This window comes from Sylvia atricapilla, chromosome 4, assembly GCF_009819655.1.
Source record: "Sylvia atricapilla isolate bSylAtr1 chromosome 4, bSylAtr1.pri, whole genome shotgun sequence".
Taxonomy (NCBI): Eukaryota; Metazoa; Chordata; class Aves; order Passeriformes; family Sylviidae; genus Sylvia; species Sylvia atricapilla.
The window spans coordinates 57,160,153-57,179,303 of record NC_089143.1 but is presented as its reverse complement, the minus strand read 5'-3'; the positions used below and the strand labels follow the sequence as shown (position 1 = coordinate 57,179,303).

The following is a 19,151-nucleotide window of genomic DNA, read 5'->3' as shown; positions in this document are numbered from 1 at the left end:
TCCATGAGCAGTGGAAGCTCATCACAGTTTCAGTCGTGAGGTCTTTAATTTTTTTAAAATTTTTTTTCTGAGCTAGTCTAATGAGCTAGTCTATGAAGTGAGCATCAAGTAAATGGTCGCCACAGCTCAGCATGGCTGAGTAACTATATCTGCTCCCTTAATAAATAACATTTAATCCAGTCAATGGCAGTCTCTATGGGTGTTCCTGCACATTGTGTCAGGTTGTTATTAGTTTCTGGAAACATGTGATGGTCTTGTCTTTTTTTTTTTTTTTTTTTTTTTCCCTTACTTGCTCTGAACTGCTAAGCTAAAATTAAATGTGTGTTAGATTTCTGTTAGTTTTATCTTCAGCAGCCCTCCTGCTTGACTACATCATTTACATGTTTGCTTTGGTTTTATCAGATAGAACAACCAATAAAGACATTTTATTCCTTACGTGAGGCATATTTGATGCTCATTTGTTCCTTTTAGTTCTAAATCTATTTTACTGCAACTGTGCCAAAATCTACATTGACCTTCCACCAAAATTAGAGCTTTTAGTTTATTAACTGGGAGAAAGAAATGTTAATGGGGAGGCAGCAGGGAAGAGGATTGTGTCATGACTGCATTGCATCTTATTAGCCAGTTATAAATGAATATCCAAAGTGTAGCTTAAAGGAGATTTCTCAGTAAAAAATTTCAAAGGCACAGAAACTGAAGGTAGAGGAAAGTTTATAACAAATGAGTACAGGACAGGAATAGTGAGGTCTAACTCAAGGCTTCACAGTAATTTATGGAGTCACACTGACATTTTTAGTTATGTGTATACTGACGCAGGCTACTGGCAGTCTCCTGCATTTTTAATGAATAATAACATTTATAATTCAAAGTAATTAGTAAACAGAGATGTAAACTCATCCATATCATAATTCAAACACAGTAAGGTCACACTAACCTTGCCAGAGAAGCAATATACAGTTTGTGAGATCTAAGATTTCCAAAAAGGACATAGTCATACTGTTGTTAGTATAAGGAGTGGCACATGAAAGCAGCATTGACAATAGGACTGCAGCACACCTGTGTCTGGACACAACTGTTGCAGGATTTGGCATTGCTTTGCACCACACCCTCACAAATGATTTGAGGGTTTGGTACAAAATTAGGAAAATTGTTAAGTAAGCAAATAGGGGAAAGGAAGGAAGAGACACTGTATTAATAATACAAGCATGTTTTTACAAAACAAATTATCTAAATACCACATCCTCTGGGGAAATAAGGTAATGAATTATATATGCTAGTAATACATTAAGGGAGTAGATAACAGTTTAGATAGCAAAAAGCTTATTGCTTTTGAGAGCTGATTTCTGAAGCTGTCCTTTGCATGTTTGCAACACAAAACAGGAAGCCATGTTTTCTTTATCATAGGTGTAGAATGAAAAGTGTATTTGTGAGCAGGTAGAGAACATGTCAAAGCAAAGGCCACTAAATACCTTCTGATCAGGTATAAGAAGGAAGAACATTTATTCTTATAAAACTTAGGTGGCTCTATTAGAACTGTGTTGCTCTAAGTGGTTCCAGGAACCATGGTAAATAAGGTATCCATTCTCTTTATAAACTATGTTGTAGAAGATGTATTCTAAACAGTGACTAATTTTTTTATCTGATTTTTTTATGGCTTGCTGAAGACCAAAGAAGGCAAATGGGTGTGCATGTCTAAATGGAAAGGCACGTGTGAAGCAAGGTACAATGGCTGAAGTATAATACCTTTACCAGTGTACCATTAGACTTTGATCAGGTAAGATTTTGCAGCTGCTTGCCCTCCTTCCTCTTTAAAGGTGAGCTGAAAAGCTCGCTTTATTTAACTTATTCTGTGACTCTGCTAAATGCATGTATTAATTGCACACAGCTTGGCTTCCTGATACAATCTTATAAGCAATATGCAAACAAATGCCCCATTGGTTTTAAATGAGCAAAATAATGTTGGCCATTACTGCGTTGCGCACAAAAAATTCACGTGACGAGAGGTTGATGTCCAAAAAGGAGACAGAGAAGTCCTGTAGCTTTATTCATGAACAAAGGGAGAGGCCATGAGGCATTTCCCATGGGGTCTCTCAGATTGTTGGAGGACACAGCCCTCTTATTCTGATTTTCCCAGCCACATCACCCTCTTTCTTTCTCCATTGCCTGAGGTACTTGGAAGGTGCAGAGTTCCCGATTCGCCTACTTTGTCCCCCTTAACGCAAACGCACACAAACATACACAAACACACCGCCCCTTGCAAAAGATAGTTCTATCAAGTCTTTATTCTTTTTCTCGGAGTTCGGGAATTTAGCGTGACGTTGGCTGAGCAGGAGTCCTTGTCAATTAGTAACATTTTCTGAAATGGATAGTTTCTTCCGTCAGCTCCTTATCTACAATCTCTGGCCCCATCTACAAGGAGATTCACAGCACGTGTTTTTATGGACACGTTCATCTTATTCCTTTCAACGTTACGGCTTGGGCACCTGCTCAAGTGCCGGGCCGAGGTGTTTTTGCCGTGCAAACAGCCGCCGTCAGGAGGTTTTTCGGTGTGATTCCGAGGGTCGGGAAGGCTGGGGGCAGCGGAGGGGCTTTACCGCGGGATTGGCGTGTTCGCGAGGCTGGTGTCTCCCGGGGGAAAGCCGGGCGGCCGGAGGAGCGGGTGCCCGTCGGTGGGGACACGCAAAGCGCCGAGGGGGAACGCCGATGTGCGGCGGGGCAGCTCGGGGCCCCGCCCGGCGAGCAGAGGCAGGACGTGCCCCTTGCCCCCGGCGCAGGGGCGGGCAGGGCAGGGCAGGGCAGCGCTAAGGAGCCTTGCCCGGCGGAGGCGGCGGCGGCGCGGGGCCGTGCGGGCAGCGCCCGCGGGAGATGCGGCTGCGGCTGGAGCAGGTGCTGCCGGCGCTGTGCCTCGGCGCCGCCTTTCCCCTGCTGTGGTCCGCGGTGTGGCAGGGGAGCCGAGGTGAGAGCGGGCGGTGTCCCGTCCGTGCGGAGGGCGGGGGGCCGGTGGCACCGGCTGTGCCCCTCTCCCGGGCCGTCGGCGCGGCGCTGGTGCCGCCCGCTCTGCCCGCCGGGGCCGCGCCCCTCGCCACCGGGGGCACGGGGGTCGCCGCGGCCGTGGGCGGCTCCGTCCCGGCGAGCGCGGCGGGTCCCCCCGTCCCCTCCCGGAGCTCCGGGGCCGCTCTCCGGCTGTGCGGCCGGATAAGGGACCCGTGTGGCCCCGAGGCTTGGCCGCGTGTGAGCCTCAGCCTGCGGGTCCCGCCTGTTCCCCCGGGGTCGTGGTTAAGTGCCCGCAGGCACAGCCTTGTGAAACAGCTCACGGGATTGCATCCTTGAGCCGTACTTGCCCTATTAAAAATACAACCCTCAATTTAAGAAACAACAGACGTTTCTTTTAAACTTTTTTTTATCCTATTTTTTTCCAGTTATTTTTCTAACAAGCATCTTGCATAAAGATGGAAAGAAAAACCTAAACGTGATTGCTGCGGCTGTCACTTTTTAAGTGGTTTTGATTTTATTGTCGGGGAGGATCAAGTAGCATTATTCATTTTGCAATTGTATGTGTGCCTCATGCACAGTGCATATTTCCAGGACCAGAATACAGACAAAAACCCCTGAATTTTTATATTTAATTTCTAAATTTTAAAATTATACACTATCTTTTTAGTGTTATATAGCCACGTAGCAGATAGAGCTACATAAAGCCACGTGGAAGGTTTTCTGAGCCAGATGGTATTTTCCAAAAAGAAATGAGGTCTTTCCAAATAGTAGCTGTGAGACTTGCAGACATGTCTTGTTATGGGTGAGGGAAAGAGAGTGGATCTTTGAGTGCTTCTTACATACACCTTTGTAATAAATTTGGTTTTATAGGTGCAGAAGAATTAGTATAAACCAATTAGTAATTTCTGGGATGGACACAACTCCTGCTAGCAGATAATTTGTTTATATTAATTATTCCTGTAAGAGTGAAAGTGGTGGTAGAGATCTTGGCTGCACAATGGCATATTGAATAGAGTCAAGGCAGTGCTGATCCTCCTGCCTTTTATGTGACTATATTGGTTGTTTACCTTACAACATTTTGGGTTTTTTTCAGTGGCACTCCTGCTAGGAGTGGGAAAGGGAAAATCAAGGATGTGTCCTAGGAGACTAAGATCCAAGAGATGTCAGAATGAAAGTGTTTGTCCAATCTGCAGTTATCATCGTGTTGTCTCGTGGCACATGTTTTGGGACTCCTCATTACTGACATTTCATTTTCATTTCAATTTCTTTTTGATGTTTCTCTGATGACATGCCATACTGGGCTGTTTTGTTTGGGGATTTTATTTGTTTGTGTTTTGTTTCTTTGTTTTGGGTAAGAGGGATAATGTGTTTTGTGGTGTATATGTGTTGTCTTAACTTCTTCCAAGTTGGTTTCTCCTCCACAGCAAATGGAGAAGCTAGTTCCTCTCAGATGGTATAATTTTTCTAATTACTATTATTATTATTAGCACCTGTTTTTTCAGCAAACTTTTGACCATTGCATATGTGAATATGTGATCGAAAGTCTAAAAGACTCTCTTAAGCTTGGTAAATCTCATAAATTTTATTAACTAATAAAATAGTTAATATTAGTAACTAAAGGAGAAAGCAGCAGTACATAGTGTATTACTTTGTATTATGTTTATTTTACTGAAAATATTGTCTTTGCGCCCCGGGAGTGTTAGAGGACAAGCTTCTACTCATCCAGAAAACCTTAAGAACAGCCAGCCACAGTCAACAACAACAAAGGTTGTTACCTTTTTGTGCAGAGAGAAAAGCATTGGGAGCAAACCCACTAACTGTCTGTTGTCACAGGTTATTTGTTTAAGAAAGTGGCTTGAAATTAATCTTTTGGTCTGAAAACAGGCAGATATCTCTGCTTAGATGTTGTTAAACCTCGGGGATTTTTTCTTCTGCACTGCTGAATTTGCTCTCCATTGTCATGCTTAGACCAGTACAAAAACTTCAACTTTTGATGCCACTCAAACTGATGTGTTTTCTATTCTAATGCCCTTTTCACTTAGTCCACCAGTTACTGTGACTACTGTTGCAGCTTGTTAGCTCCCATTTCTTTCCTTCATTTGTCAAATGTTTTCTGGCTCATTTTCTTTCATACGTTTACTACACCTCCCCTAACTTTTGTTAACTTCTCTGCTCTGCCCATTGAAATGTTCAGGCTGCTCTTGATTTTTGACTACAATCTATCACACTAAGCAGCAGTAGTCTGTAGTATTCCCTCAGGTTTCTGTCTAGTTAATTGTTTCTTGGATAGCAGGGATTTTGGGATGGTAAATAAGCTTTATAAAACTAGGACAGGGCACCCAAGCTCAACACCAGTGGTCTTAAGTACTTCTATGATGTAAGAAGTACATAGTAGTCCTGTAAAATATTGTTCAGTTTGTTTGCAGTCCCAGAGCCTTTCAGACCTTGAATATCAGAAGTTTAAATCAGATATTGCCTCTGTTCCAATTTCTGTGCAAATAAAAATCAGTCGCTTAAGTCAGTGACCTTTAAATACCTAACAATAAAGGTAGCTTGAGAGATTTGAGTTGAAATATATTTGCTGTCAATGACAGCAGTAAATAATTTGCTCTTTGGTGCTGCTTCTGATTATTATGTGCAGCCTGAGTATTGACTTGGAGCTAAAATCAAGTACAGGTAACTCAAATTGGCATAGCAGGGAAGATGCTACTCACTCATTTGCTTAAAAATGCAATAGCAGAATCTACCACAGTCACTAGACTTCAGTTATTGTGGCTAATACCATGTGTGTTTTAACTATGGTTAGGAAGATGTTTTGATAGTCACTTTTCCCATTGCTTTATAAATGTAAGGAAAGGTTTCATACTAAACATGCTGATATTTTTACAGCCAGGAAAAAAAAAAAAAAGAGATTAAAGTAATTGTGGAGACAGCTGGCAATGAGCAGATCTTCAGTCAAAGTGAATGCTGTGTCTAAAGTTGTGTGGTGATTCCTTCAGCATCCACTGGAGTGCTTGTGAACAAGGGCTGCTATCAGCTGGGCTGCTGCAGCAATTCCTGTTCCATGTCCTGCATGGTTTTGCTGTGAACTTTTTGGTTCCTCCCCAAGCAAATGGTTTGTAACTGAGCATAGGAATGGCTGTTGTTAGGATGGTGCAGAGGTTTCTGCTTGTGAAACTGAGTTACAATTCACTTGTGAATTCACCTGACCAAAACTGTTTGCTCTGACAACAACACTCTTCATATGGGTTTGGAGTTCTGAGAAATAGTATACAACTTACAGTATATGTAGTGATTTTCTCACCCAGTTTTAGCCATTGTAAATACTAATGGATTAAAAAAATCACAGCTCTATAAAAACAATAAAGTTAATGTAAGGAGGGAGCAATTTTTTCCCCACTTGAAAAACCGAAGGCAAGACCACATTATCAGCTCCCTATTAACTTACGTAAAGTTTCTTCAGAGGAAACAGTATTCCTGAATAAAAAGAAATTTAGGTGTCTTTGCTGGATAACAGTGAAATTTGTGTAAGTCACAGCAGTGAGGTAAATCAGATAATCTCTTTTGGCAGTGCCTCTTCATGTTGCTCCCAAGGGTTACAAGATTAACAAGAATCTTTGAACTGATTTGTGACATGTTGCTTCCCTCTTCACCTAAATTTGTTGGGATACTTTGTCCAAGCAAGTTGAAAGTAAGCTTTGCCTGGAAGTTAGGAGAAGTTGATGCTGAAATATGATGTCCCAAGGATCTGGGCATGTTAATACACACGTGTTGAGTCAAACATTGTGAAACGTGGGTTTCTTTAGTTATTCCTTTGTGAGGTGGGATGAACAAGAGAGAAGCTGCTCAGAGGATTACAGTCACATAAGTATATGTAAGGATCATCAATTTTTTAACGTCTACATTTTGAATTTGTTCAACAAATTGGGGGGAAAAGAGTTTTGTCATTGTGAAGGGTTTAAGAGGTATTTCTGATGAATGGGGTTTTTTCCCCTGTTGCAATACAGTAATGTACATACTAGTCCAGACACCATGATTACACATTTCTTGTATTTCCAGTCATCTCCTGCCTGTGGTGTTATGCTTTGTTTCAGCTGTGCAGCCAAGTGCAGGTCCTCAGGAGATTCTGTCATTTGTGATGAAGTTCTTTGCAGGTTTCCTGTCCAGTCCCAGCTGGCATACTCTGGCTCAAAGCTTCCATTAAATAGTGGCAAATTGACAGATTTGATAGGGAAGTCTTGAATTACACTGCTCTCGCTTCAGCCAAATCAGCTTATCCAGATTTCTCAACATGCAGAAGCCAATCTTCTTGTCTTCTCTAGGACTGCTGGGCTGTGTTTAACCCCAGCAGGCTACATCTTCCCTTCATGTGTACATTTCCTTCCAGTGACCCTGAGAGCAAACAAAGGTTATTGCACATGCAGGTTTTGCCTCAACATGCAGTTGGGATGTGGCTGAAATGCACAGTGTGATAAGGAAAGAGTTTTTCAGTCCATCAATTGCTTACTCAGTTTCTTTGTGCAGTTCTGCATTTTGGCATTAAACCCCTCCAACCTACAACAGCCTCAAATAGTCCATTTAAAGTTTAGTATTTACTGGTTTAAAATTCATGTCCAAGACATAGAAAAACTATGTAGTGTTACTGGCTTCAAAGCGTGTAATATACTAAATGAAGATTCTGTTGCTTCTTACTTTTACTTCAGGCAGGACTGTGCCTAAAGAGTAGAGGAACTTAGCCATAAATTTTGTGGTACAAAAGAAGGCCAGTTATTGTTGGGTTTTGTAGAGAAAGGAATAAAGGAGCATTTCAGACCTCTCTTTGTTTGCTGTACAATGTCTCCTCATAACCTGTACTTAAACAGTGTTAACATATGACCTTCATGCTTTCCTAGTGTTGTGCACTGAGTCTTGAGGAACAGAGTTTTGTCTAGAAATACTTTAGTAGCTAGGCATTTAACTAAACGTGTGTATAATTTAGTAGTTGTTGCTACTTCAGGAAGGGAAGTAAAGTATTTAACATGCCAACCAGAACAGAGCAATAGCAATCATTTGAAGTGAATGAGTACTACCTTAAAACCAAAGTATTACTGGTTATGGGCAAACACCATGCAATATCCATTCCAGTTCTATATTTTGTCACTTATTTTAATAATATTGCTTTCCTATATAGTGATGTTCTGACAGGATGTTTTAAGATGACTTTTCACTACATTCTAATATAGAAAAAGACTCCAGTCTAAAATGAGGATTGTTTGCCAGCATTTAAGAAAATGCTATTAGAGCTGAAGTTGTATTTTCTTTGAAACAAGTTTGCTTGTCTTTTTTCAGTTAAATACAGTATGTAAATTGTTCAGTAAAATATATTCTGTGCCAAACTCAAGACTGAGTCCATGGTCATTAGACAGTATTGTCATTTTTTTTTAAATCCGGTTATTAACTTTGATCTGCCTCTAACTCTGTAAGGTATTCGTTTATTTTAATACTGACAGTATTCTGATTCTCCTCCCAATATGGGAATAGAGGAACCCTATCTCCCCTGCTCCAAATTGCTGTCACAGTGCTTCTCTTCTTCATGTGCCTGAGTTAATGCAAAGTCCCTCTGCTGCCTTGTAGCTGCTGATGTGGACACTGTCAAAGGCAAGTAGACATCTCCAACATTTTGAAAGACACAATACTGTGCTGTAAGACTCTAAACAAAATAGTTAAAGGTAATGCACACTGTTGAATTTCAGTGTTTGCCTAAGAACTCGTTGTTCTGACCTGAGATAGAGGCATTGTTTGGGGATTTTTTTTATTCCTTAGTCAGAGGGCACAAAACCTGAGCGTGCAAAGCATATAACAAGATTCAGGAAGGTATCTCATATTAGATCAGTTATGGAGAGATAATTAACTGCAGTTATTAGTGCAATGCATACCTCAGTGGTTTAACATGCCTCATTAACCTGAGCAGTGAGCAGTGGTTCCAAGCACAGAGTATGACAAGATCTTTTGCAGTTAGTGTGCTAATATAGTTTTCTTTTAAGGAGGCCATTAACCAAATATCAGTTTCTCAAAGAAACAGTCTTTGGGTATGATAAGCAGTGTAGCTTGTAAACAAGAGATAGGAACAAGATTCACTGCTACACTTTGAAGTGTTTTCTTCCCTCCTTTCTGCCACTCCCAATTCTCCTTTTATTTTCTTTTCTGTTTGAGTGCTAGGAGGAGATAGTGATGAATTGTTCCATAGCTCTTAGATATTGCCAGAAATCATTAATGAGACGGAAGCATTTATGATCATACAGGAGGTATATATGTGTGGAGCTAGGAGAGATGATCAGTTGGCTTGTAGAATGAGTACTTGCTTTAGAGATTTGTATTGTTTCCAAACAGTTTAAATTTGCAGTGCAGAAAGCTTTTTATATATATATAATGTATCTATTAGGCAATATCACAAGAGTGCATTTAAAAGCATTTTAAATGTTGCTATCTTCGAATTACAGTATCCATATGCCAATGTGTTGTTAATAGTCAGAGGAAAGCCACAGTAGAGCTGAAAATTCACTGCAAAAGCTTTTGAGTGCTGGTGTGCTGTCACTGTGTCTGGGAGGTGGCTGGGTCTCTTTTTGCTCCCATGCCAAACGTAGCCCCATTGACTTTTCCTAGAAGGGAAATTCAGTGAACCACTCTTAGCCCATCAAAGTGATTCATCTTCAGCTACCCAAGGGGAGAAGCCTTTACACAGAATCTCAGAATATGCTTAGATGGGAGGCACCCACAAGGATAATTTAGTCCAGCCCCTGGCCTTGCACAGGGTCACACCATGTGCCTGGGAGTGTTGTTCAAAAGCTTGTTGAACTCTGTCAGGTTTGGTGATGTGACCACTGCACTGGGAAGCTTGTTCCAGTGCCCACCCTTCGGGTGAAGAATCTTTTCCTGATACCCAACCTAAATCTCCCTTGACACCACTTTGTGCCATTTCCTTGGGTCCTGTCACTGGTCACCACAGAGAAGAGATCAGTATGGGCCCCTCCACTGCTCCTCCACTTCCCCTCATGGGGAAGCTGTGGAGCACACTGAGCTCTCTTCTCAGGCTGAGCAGACCAAGAGGCTTAAGCTGCTCCTCATAAGGCTTTACTTTCAGACCCTAATGGTTTCCTGTCTTTTTCACACCGTGGCACCCAAACCTGCCCCAGCACTGAGGTGAGGCCGCCCCAGAGCAGAGCAGAGGGGACAATCCCCTCCCCTGCCCGGCCGTGCTGGGCCTGATGTCCCCAGGACAGGGTTGGCCCTCCTGGCTGCCAGGGCACTGCTGGCTCACATTCAGCTTTCCATGGCCCAGGAGCCCAGGGCCCTTTGCACAGCGCTGCTCTCCAGCCTCTCATTGCCCAGGCTGTCCCTACAGCCACGGCTGCCACAGCCCACGTGCACAATCTGTCCCTTCACTTGCTGAACTTTCTACAGCTGGTGATTGCTCAGCTCTGATTTGTTGGGGTCTCTCCACAGAGAGCCACCTTTATCTTCATTTGCTTTTTGTAGTTTTGCTGTAGGTTCTCATCTTGCTCTTTGCTGGTTTTATTCTGAAACTCCTTGCTGCTGATGGAACCATTGTTACACATGGCATTGCCAAGTCAGGCTGTTGCTGGGCACAGAGAGTGTTTCATGCTCCATCTCCCTGACCCTCCTTGTCAGAAAGCACTGTATTTGTAAAAATGCCCTGTGTCTTTCTAAGCAATCTATTGCAAGCAGCTGTTTTAGTTCTCTGTGGATCATTAGATGCTAAAAGAACATTTTCCACATGCACACCCACACAAATCCGTTTAAACTCAATAACTGTTGAAATATTTAGGGTGTTTAGCTTCATATTGCTTTCTAAACACATTTTTTTGCCAAAGGTTTTAGTAATGGATAATGTTGGTTATTTACATGTGCTCTAGTAGAACTTAGAACATTTCATGTTCTATTTCCAACTATATATTTTTATAATAAATTAATTCTTCACCAAAGGTGAGTGAATAATATGTTCCTTGTGTCAAACCCTTGCTTCCTGAGCCCATTGAAATCAAGCTAGATAAGTGATTTCTAAGAACCTTGTTCTGCTAACTGAACAGAGGATTTAATTCTGAGAGACTTAAAAATGTAATTTCCCTCTTCTGTCCTGAAGAAACAGATAAGGCCAATCACAAATGCCAGCTTCTTTTGCACTCCATGATAGTTGAGTGTTTGGCATATTATTTACAAGAGGCACCTTGGAAATAAAAGGTAGGTTTTATTTTGGTAGGCTCACCTCTAAGTAAGCAAATACAACTGCCACTACTTGGTGTTTTCCAAAATATCAGCCCAGTGGTGACACTGGTCATTCTGAGTCACACTGACACTGCATAGCTGAGAGAATTACAAAGAGAGGGACTAGCATGTTATAATTTGTCTGCAATTTCTTTACTAATTCCTTCTATAAATTGGAATTTAAAGAAAAGCTCCCATCCATTACTGTATCTTTAGCTCCTACTTCTGAATTTGTCTAGAAATTGCAAGGTGAATCCTCCCCCATGTTTATGTGTATTGATGTTTTATCTGGAATTACTTTCTTGCTATGAAAATGGTGTGATGACTATCTGTCAGTCACCTGACTCAACTTAAACCTTGTGTTTTAATTTCATTCATATATGTTCTAAAGAAAAAAAAATCTAAGGATTGGATTATGGCATTGGAAACACAGCTGCAAAAGAAAAGCATATATGAGAAAGTATCTTTCTACATGGTAGCTGATGAAAGGGATCTTCCTTAGGTATGCCAAAAAATTTAGTTTGTCAGGGGTTCTAGCTCTGCAGCCTGATGCCTTGTGACAGATTTTTAAATTTGAAATCTATTTTAATCTATTTAATCTGTTTTTATATTGTTTAAAGATTGACTCTTCGTCTGTTTTGGTCTTCCATTTGTTTTTGGGGTTTTTTTAAATTTCTTCTCCAATTTTCTTGAGGAACCCTACTTCCATCAAGTAGAAGTGTCCTGTTGCATGAAGCTGAAATAATCCAATTTCCCTTCCCTCAGCAATGCTAGATTTATGTTCATAGCTCCATAGTATAACATAGGTACTCGTAGATACGGATGCCTTTCTTGCAAGTCAAAATGTTTTTAAGAGTGTCAAAATTTTTAGGAAGCATTCATTTTATGGGATTTTATGAAACATCCTTTAATATTTTCATGAGGTAAATAATGATGCACTTTACATGTTTACTTCTTTTTTCTAACCACTTTCTTCCTAAATGTTTTCAACTGATTCTTTCAATCACACATTTACTGATTAAGTTAAGGACTTGTGCTTAATGCAAAAAACCAAAATGATAATTACCCAAAATGCAAATTAATTACAGTTTGAAGCACCTCTGCAAATTCTCACAAATTTGTGTTACCTCTGCATTTTGCTCATAGTGTCTTTTACAGGTTAGAATCCTTGGGAATTCACTTTCCCAGAGAGACAACGGTGGGTCCTAGAAAATGAGAGCTGCCACAGATAAAACTTAGCACAGCCCACAAATAGAGTGGGAGAAATTTCTAAATAACAGCATTTAACTAGGAAAAAAAAAAAAACAACCCAACCAACTAAACCACAACAAGACCAATAAAAGAAGCAGCATTATAAAACATTTTAAAATGAGGCAGAAGTCCCCTTCTACTTTATTTACCCTCTATTGCAAAGGGGTGATGTTATTGAAGTACTGCTTTATATTAACCATTTTTAGTAATAGTTCTTAACATTCTCCAGACACCTTGTAACTCATAGATGAAGACTGAATGCTTTTAATATCTCTGGTTAATTCTTAATAGTGTTTGATACACAAGCAAGCTATGACATAATTATACTTTCCAGTGTGAAAAGGGTTATCACAGTTTGTTATTTGGTAAAAATGTAGCACCTTCCGCTGCAACTCTCAGCCTTTCACTGACTTTTTCCTTATAGATTTCTTATTCTTGGTTTTGTCTTTAATTTACCTTTACCAAGCTGTGCTCCCTGAACTCTACCTTCTTAACACTCTTCCAAACTACTTCTTCTCCTGAATAAACTTAATTATTGTTTATGCACTTTGCTAATGTGACCTTCTGGACCATCTCTTATTTTTTAACTTGATTCCATTATATAAATCACCTTTTAGAAAAGGAATTATGTCCTTGTTGCAGGAAATGACGTAGATATGTACCGAGACCAGTTGCTGCAACTTCAGCAAAGACTATTGTATGTTAAAAAGGAAAATAAAAGAAGATCACGTGAACTGAGCAGTGCCTTAGATGAAATTAAACGTATAGTTGCAAGAAGAACGATCATGACAAGAAATCACACAGGTTTGTGGGCATTTTCTCTGGTTTTTTGTTTTGTTGTTTTGTTGTTTTTTGGGTTGTTTTTAGGACACCAACATGTGAAGTTTAGTGATCTGGCTTCTTCCCATTGTTTAATTGCACTTTTTAGTTACCTTGCCTTATAGATTGGTGTACATCTCTTATCTATCTGCACACTGTAGTTACATGCAGTAGATTGACAGTTTCATTTTGTCACCTCAGATAAATTACGTAGTTGTGCAAGATTCGTCTTCCTCCTTGTTGAGGTGGACAGAACTTCTTCCCTGGGGAGAGAAGGGAAACTAGAAGAGGCATCTCTGTGCTGGAGGCATTTCACAGTATACCCCAACTTCAGAAAGAATCTGTGTGTGACTGAAAGCTACCATTTAACAGCCCTTATTTTCATTCAGTACAGCAGGCTGATAATCAGACTAAAATAGGGGAAGAAAGAACAGGGTGCATTTCCTCTTTGTATAGTCAGCGTTGTTTCTTCTCCTGTTCTCCCCTGCCAGTTTTTGTCTGTTTATCTGATATTAATTCACTGGGGTTGTTCAGATGTGCATAAACAAAGGGCTGAGCACTGGCAGGGTGGTGGCCTTAGGAGCTTTAGAATAGTCATGTCAGTCCCCAGTAGCCCCACACACTGTGGGCAAAGAGTTACTGACTAATGCACAAAACAGCAGTAAAGGAGACTGCAGGTTCTCCTTCCCCCAGCTTTTGGTTCTTATTTGTGCCAGGTAAATTTCAGAAAGTATTAAATGTGTCAGCTCACAGGATTTAAGGCAGAAATTTCTTCAATTCGCTGAATAATTTTCCTTTTATTTTTACTTACTCTTCTGCTTCCCATTCCAGCCATGTTATATTATACAACCAAAATTGAAAGGTTTATTTAAGTCAATGGAACTAAACTCCCTTACCCAATACTTGATAGGTACTACATCCAAATAAAGAAGGAAAGTCCTTGAAAAGTTGTGAAGGTGGTTTCTATGCAGCAAAATTCAGTATATTTAATGGCTTAACAGTGTGGAAGGACTTGTGGGTCTCTGCCTCATGCACAAATTTCTGGGCAGATATATATGGTTGCTTGGTGGTTTTTAAAACTGTTTTCTATAAGGTAGGAAATCTTTTTTTAGTCCTAATTTTCAGTGGGAGTATCTTTTGGAAGTTGAAAAACTTAAAGTATTGCCCAATCAGTAAGCCTCTGCCTTTCTTCATCTAAGCTGAGTGAATAAAGCTGATGATGGTTTTTTGTGAAACTTGTGTGTAACTTTGAGGGGTGGCAAATTTTGGGAGTTATCTTAGATACATTTCTTCGGAAAAGTAATTTTCCAACCCAATCAATAAAAGTTCTGTTTCTTTCATCTTTATTTTAAAGTAGTAAAGAAAAGTAAAATAACTACTTTTCTCTTCACTGCTATAGCTTTTTGTTTCTTGAATAGTTTCTGAAGACCTGTATGTGGTCATTCTTTTTACCATAGGACTTTTTATAAACAGAGAACTTCTGCTTCAACTGTGAAAACCACCGTGTGTTACTTTTTGGGGAAAGCATTTAAGTAGTTAAGATTATTAATCAGAATCTGTGTTTCTTTCATTTAAAAATTGCTTGCCAACCATGTTTAAAAAAAGCCAAAAACCAAAGACTTATTTACCGCTGCCTTTAAAATAACTATTTACTGTATTTTAAGATGACTCAATCCTGCAAGTGTGCAGACACAAGGAAATACAGATGGTATTCCCAGGATGTTCAAGCTTGGAGCTCTGCACCACCACCTGAGTGGGAAGGAGTTGTACTGGGAAATTTTCAATTTAATATAATGTGATTTATATGACATACAATCCCTTCTGAGGAATAGTTCTGATTGAATAACCTTGTGTGTGGTAATCTACCAGTTCATTTGAGCAAAACAGGTGAAGAAATAGGCTTCTCTGCTTGCTTTTTATTTGGTGTGGATCTCTGTGTTTGTTGTGTCTTCAAGGTGATATGAAGGGGAAAGAATTAAAGCTCCCCATCCATCTTACAAATATCTACTACTACCTCCCTCACCTTCGAAAACATGAAGATGCAATTTCCCCTAATGTTATTTTTGGGCAACAGAGAACTGGAGGTAGGAAATAAAGTTTGGCTTCTATTTTCTATATGTTTGTAGTTTTTAATAATTTCTAGCAATGAAGCACACTCAAAAGTTTGGTATGGATTTTCTCCCTTTACTTTCTAATGTTGCCAAGATGAATGAATTTGAATGGTAATAGCAAAAGTACTTTTTGCTCACCCCTATTTCAAGTCTTTATCTCAAAGTATTCTGAAAACCTTTTGAAATATCAACAAAAAATAATCCTAATTGAAAAACAAGATTTTTTTTTGTTTTAATCATATATTCATACAGCTAAGATGCAGTAGCTGACATTTTTTCCCACAGAATTAGTATGGACGAGGAAGCCAAGGCAAATTTACAATGCATTCAGGTTGCCAATGTGAGAACCAAAGGGAAAGCTGATGTGATCATTTAAAGGATATTAATATATCTTCAGTGTAGCTTTTTCATCCACATGAGAAATGAGCTGACACCTGTAGAAATCATAATGAATTCCAGTGACCTATAATACAGATTTTAATTGCATTGTCCTAACTGTCATGGGACAGGTAAAAGGAACGTGCAAAAATAGTAAGCAAAGAAGGAACTAGTCAACCATTTTGCTGAGTTTGTATTTTGTTGAAATTTTTACTTTTCTCTGAGGTGATTTTATATGAAGAAACCTTGGCAGTGTTTGTAATTTAACTAAAAAAGCCCCAAAGCCTGGGCCATGCTCATGACAGTGGATAACTTTCTCCAGACTACTTGTTAGTAGGTGTAGTTGTCCAATGTGACCTAGTGTTGTAGTTCTCACTGCAGTGCCTGTAGATCAGTGTCACTAATAAACAAATACTCTGTGTTTAATCTTCTTTTATTTGTACAGGAAATCACAATAACAAGAACTGTAGTTTAAGAAGTACAGGTTGATCTTCAGTGTAGAAAATGAAAGAAACCTCAATGGTTTGTCAGGATACGTGCTGGGAAGGAACAGTGGCACTTTGATGTTTTTGAGCTGACACTGGCATAGAAGTTAAAGTCAGAAACAAGTTACTAATTGCACCTACTCTGTTATTTCAAACTGTTGCTTTCTCAGCAGCCTTCTGGGATTTTGGTGAATAGAAATTATCTGCAAGGACTGAGATTGCACAGGTTTACTGAGCCGTGTTTGGCTGCTGTTTTAAGTAATGCCCATGCTAATGAGAAAGGAGACATCCTGCTTATGGTTTAACAATGTAATACAGCATAGGTTTGCTACTGGTGGAGTCTTTGCCAGAGACAATTTCAGTTCCTTTATTTTTAATAGCAGTAACATCGTAGTTCTTTTAGTCTTATTGATGCCATGAAAACCATTGAGGCATGTCAAATTATCTGCTCAGAAGGATTTTTGAATTGGATTCCTTTCTGAAATACACAGCATTCACTTCCTATGAGAACCTGCTCACTAGAGCTGTGTTGGTTTAACCCTTCCTACTTATATCTCCAAAACAAGAGCAAGCACTTCTTTTGCAATACTCACTTTTGATTCTCAGTAGCAAACACTTACATGTTTGTCAGAGGTAGTAGTATCTCCAGGTTCTCAAGTGTAGGCCTGGTGTTTATAGCACAGACACAGGTGTCTCTAAACTAAACATAACTAGAGGAATCTCTCCTTCCAGGTAGCAGCGCAAATGCTGTCACAGTGCTGAGGAAATATTAACTGTCACCAAGTTTCACCGTCACATCAAATCAAAAGTAAAATGTAATTTCAATTTCCCTTAAAATTACACAGCTTGAGGCATTCTCTCTTTGCAGTCTCCCTGGTGATGGGTATTCCTACAGTGAAAAGGGAAAAACAAAATTACCTGATTGATACATTGAATTCCCTACTGTATGAACTATCTGAAGAGCAAAAGGAGGACTGCATAATAATCATCTTTATAGCAGAGGTAAGTTTGCCTGGAAAGGTCCAGAATGCTAATAGGCAAAATGGAGATTTATGCCTAAATGTAATAGTGCAAAACACTGTTAGCTTGGCCTTTGGGAGGGATTTCTTCAGGGCTAGAGGAGATGGTGAGTTAGTGTTCATATGTGGACAAAAACCCATAATGCAGATGAGCAAAGGAAAAAAACAACACAGTTGTTGGGTCAGATTTTCCAACAAAACCATATGAGCTCATCATTTATCTCTGAAAGTATAAATACTGGTTTTCTGCTCCCAGAATGAAATGTAAGTCCTCCATAGAAAAGTGCCATAGGACCTGAAGAAAGTAAACTTAGTCTTACAAATGTTCTAATTATTTATCAGCTGATTTGATAACATACAGCTTGCAAAGCATCTTGACATATTGGCGCCTTCTGCATGTGTTTTGGCATTTCCCATGCAAAAGAAAACTGTTCAGAGCCTTGAACATGTTTGGGAAAATAAACAGTGCTCAAGGCAAGATATAAGGGATAAATGCTTTTTTTTTTTTCCCCTCACTCAAAACCAGTGAGGGATTACATCAGAAAAAAAACTGCAAAAGGGAATTAGTAATGGCTTCTAGCAGGTAAAATGACTCTGCAATTATTCAGACTTTGTATTTATTCTTCATATTTATTCTTAATAGTTCTTTATCCATCTGTAGACAGCATTAAATTAATGCATGTATTCATTAACAGTTATAGTTTGCTATTTTTTATTGTTTAGTCATCGCTTTTGCAGGTGTAGAAGTGTCAAACAGAGTATAGTTCACTTTAATAAGTTTAGCCATGACTTCCACTTCTCTGTTTGGATCACAATGATGAGTATGGAGGACCAGTTTTATTGGCTGTAGTTCCTCTTCCGTCTAGTTTTTAGGAACTGAACTTACTTTGCAGTTGGTGCTTCCCAGTGAAGAGCCCTGGCAGCGATGAGCTTTGCCTGGCTGCCGCTCAGGTAAACTTCTTCTTACAGGGCTTCAGAGGATTCTCTGAGTTTTTAAGGGTTAACCAAATAGTTTTCTCCTGTGGAGAGTCCTAACATGACTCTTGGAACAAACAGGAGCTGTGCTTGTAGTAATAATCCATATCAGCCAATTTAGGATTAAACTGCCCTGGTAAGAATTACTATCCCTTTTCTCCCAGCCCAAAAGCCATGTTCTCACAACTTCCTTTTTTTGCAGTAAAGTGGAGCAGATAACCATGCTGATCTGAGAGGTGATAAGAACATTTTATTATGAGAGCAGGCAGGTGTGTTCACTGGTCACAAATCCACACCTTCCTTTTCCCACGAAGTTTTAAAAGATCAAAGTAAATGCTTACATCACGGGTTAACCTTGAGCGATTTATTGACTGAGAGTGAGTTTTAGGTTCTGGGTATTCTTTTTTCTTATCAAAGTTCTTTACTTCATTTTTTTTTACTTACTACAAATTTACTGTATAATTGGTAACAATTATATATTAAACAATTTGTTTATTTAAAGAAAAATCTGAACCCTAAGACAGTTGTGTTGCTTTAGAAATCACATTCATAAAACTTTGCACTCTTAATATAGTTAACAGATAAGTTTGGCATGCTAAAACTGTTACTTTTATGAAACAGCAGTAATGAATGTCCTCAAAATTTCCAAACAAAGAGCCATAAGTTTTGTTATATTAGGAAAAGACTAAATAAAAAATTTAAGTATTGCTGGCTTTAGAATATTTTGCTTAGGTGATTTTTCTCATCAGCCTTAGGCCTCTTTTGTCATTTTTGCATGATTAACCCAAAACAGCTCTTTTTTACTGATATCATTAAAAATAGACAGTATATATCATACTGATATATGGCTGTGCTTT

General features: G+C 39.4%; 1 protein-coding gene across 5 annotated transcripts in view; it reads left to right on the top strand.

The window, feature by feature from the left end:
- The window catches only part of MGAT4D (MGAT4 family member D), a 37,622-nt gene that overhangs the window by 373 nt on the left and 18,098 nt on the right, over positions 1-19,151 (top strand). Inside the window, exons 1-4 of one of the 5 annotated variants that reach the window (XM_066317974.1) lie at positions 2,566-2,956; positions 13,150-13,311; positions 15,282-15,410; positions 17,169-17,302. In XM_066317974.1, coding sequence (XP_066174071.1) covers positions 2,866-2,956; positions 13,150-13,311; positions 15,282-15,410; positions 17,169-17,302 — 516 coding nt within the window. In that variant the 5' untranslated portion in view covers positions 2,566-2,865. Of the gene's footprint in view, positions 1-2,565; positions 2,957-3,654; positions 4,041-11,839; positions 12,180-13,149; positions 13,312-15,281; positions 15,411-17,168; positions 17,303-19,151 lie in introns of those variants that run through there. The other 4 variants (XM_066317973.1, XM_066317970.1, XM_066317971.1 and 1 more) reach the window with 4 other exon arrangements.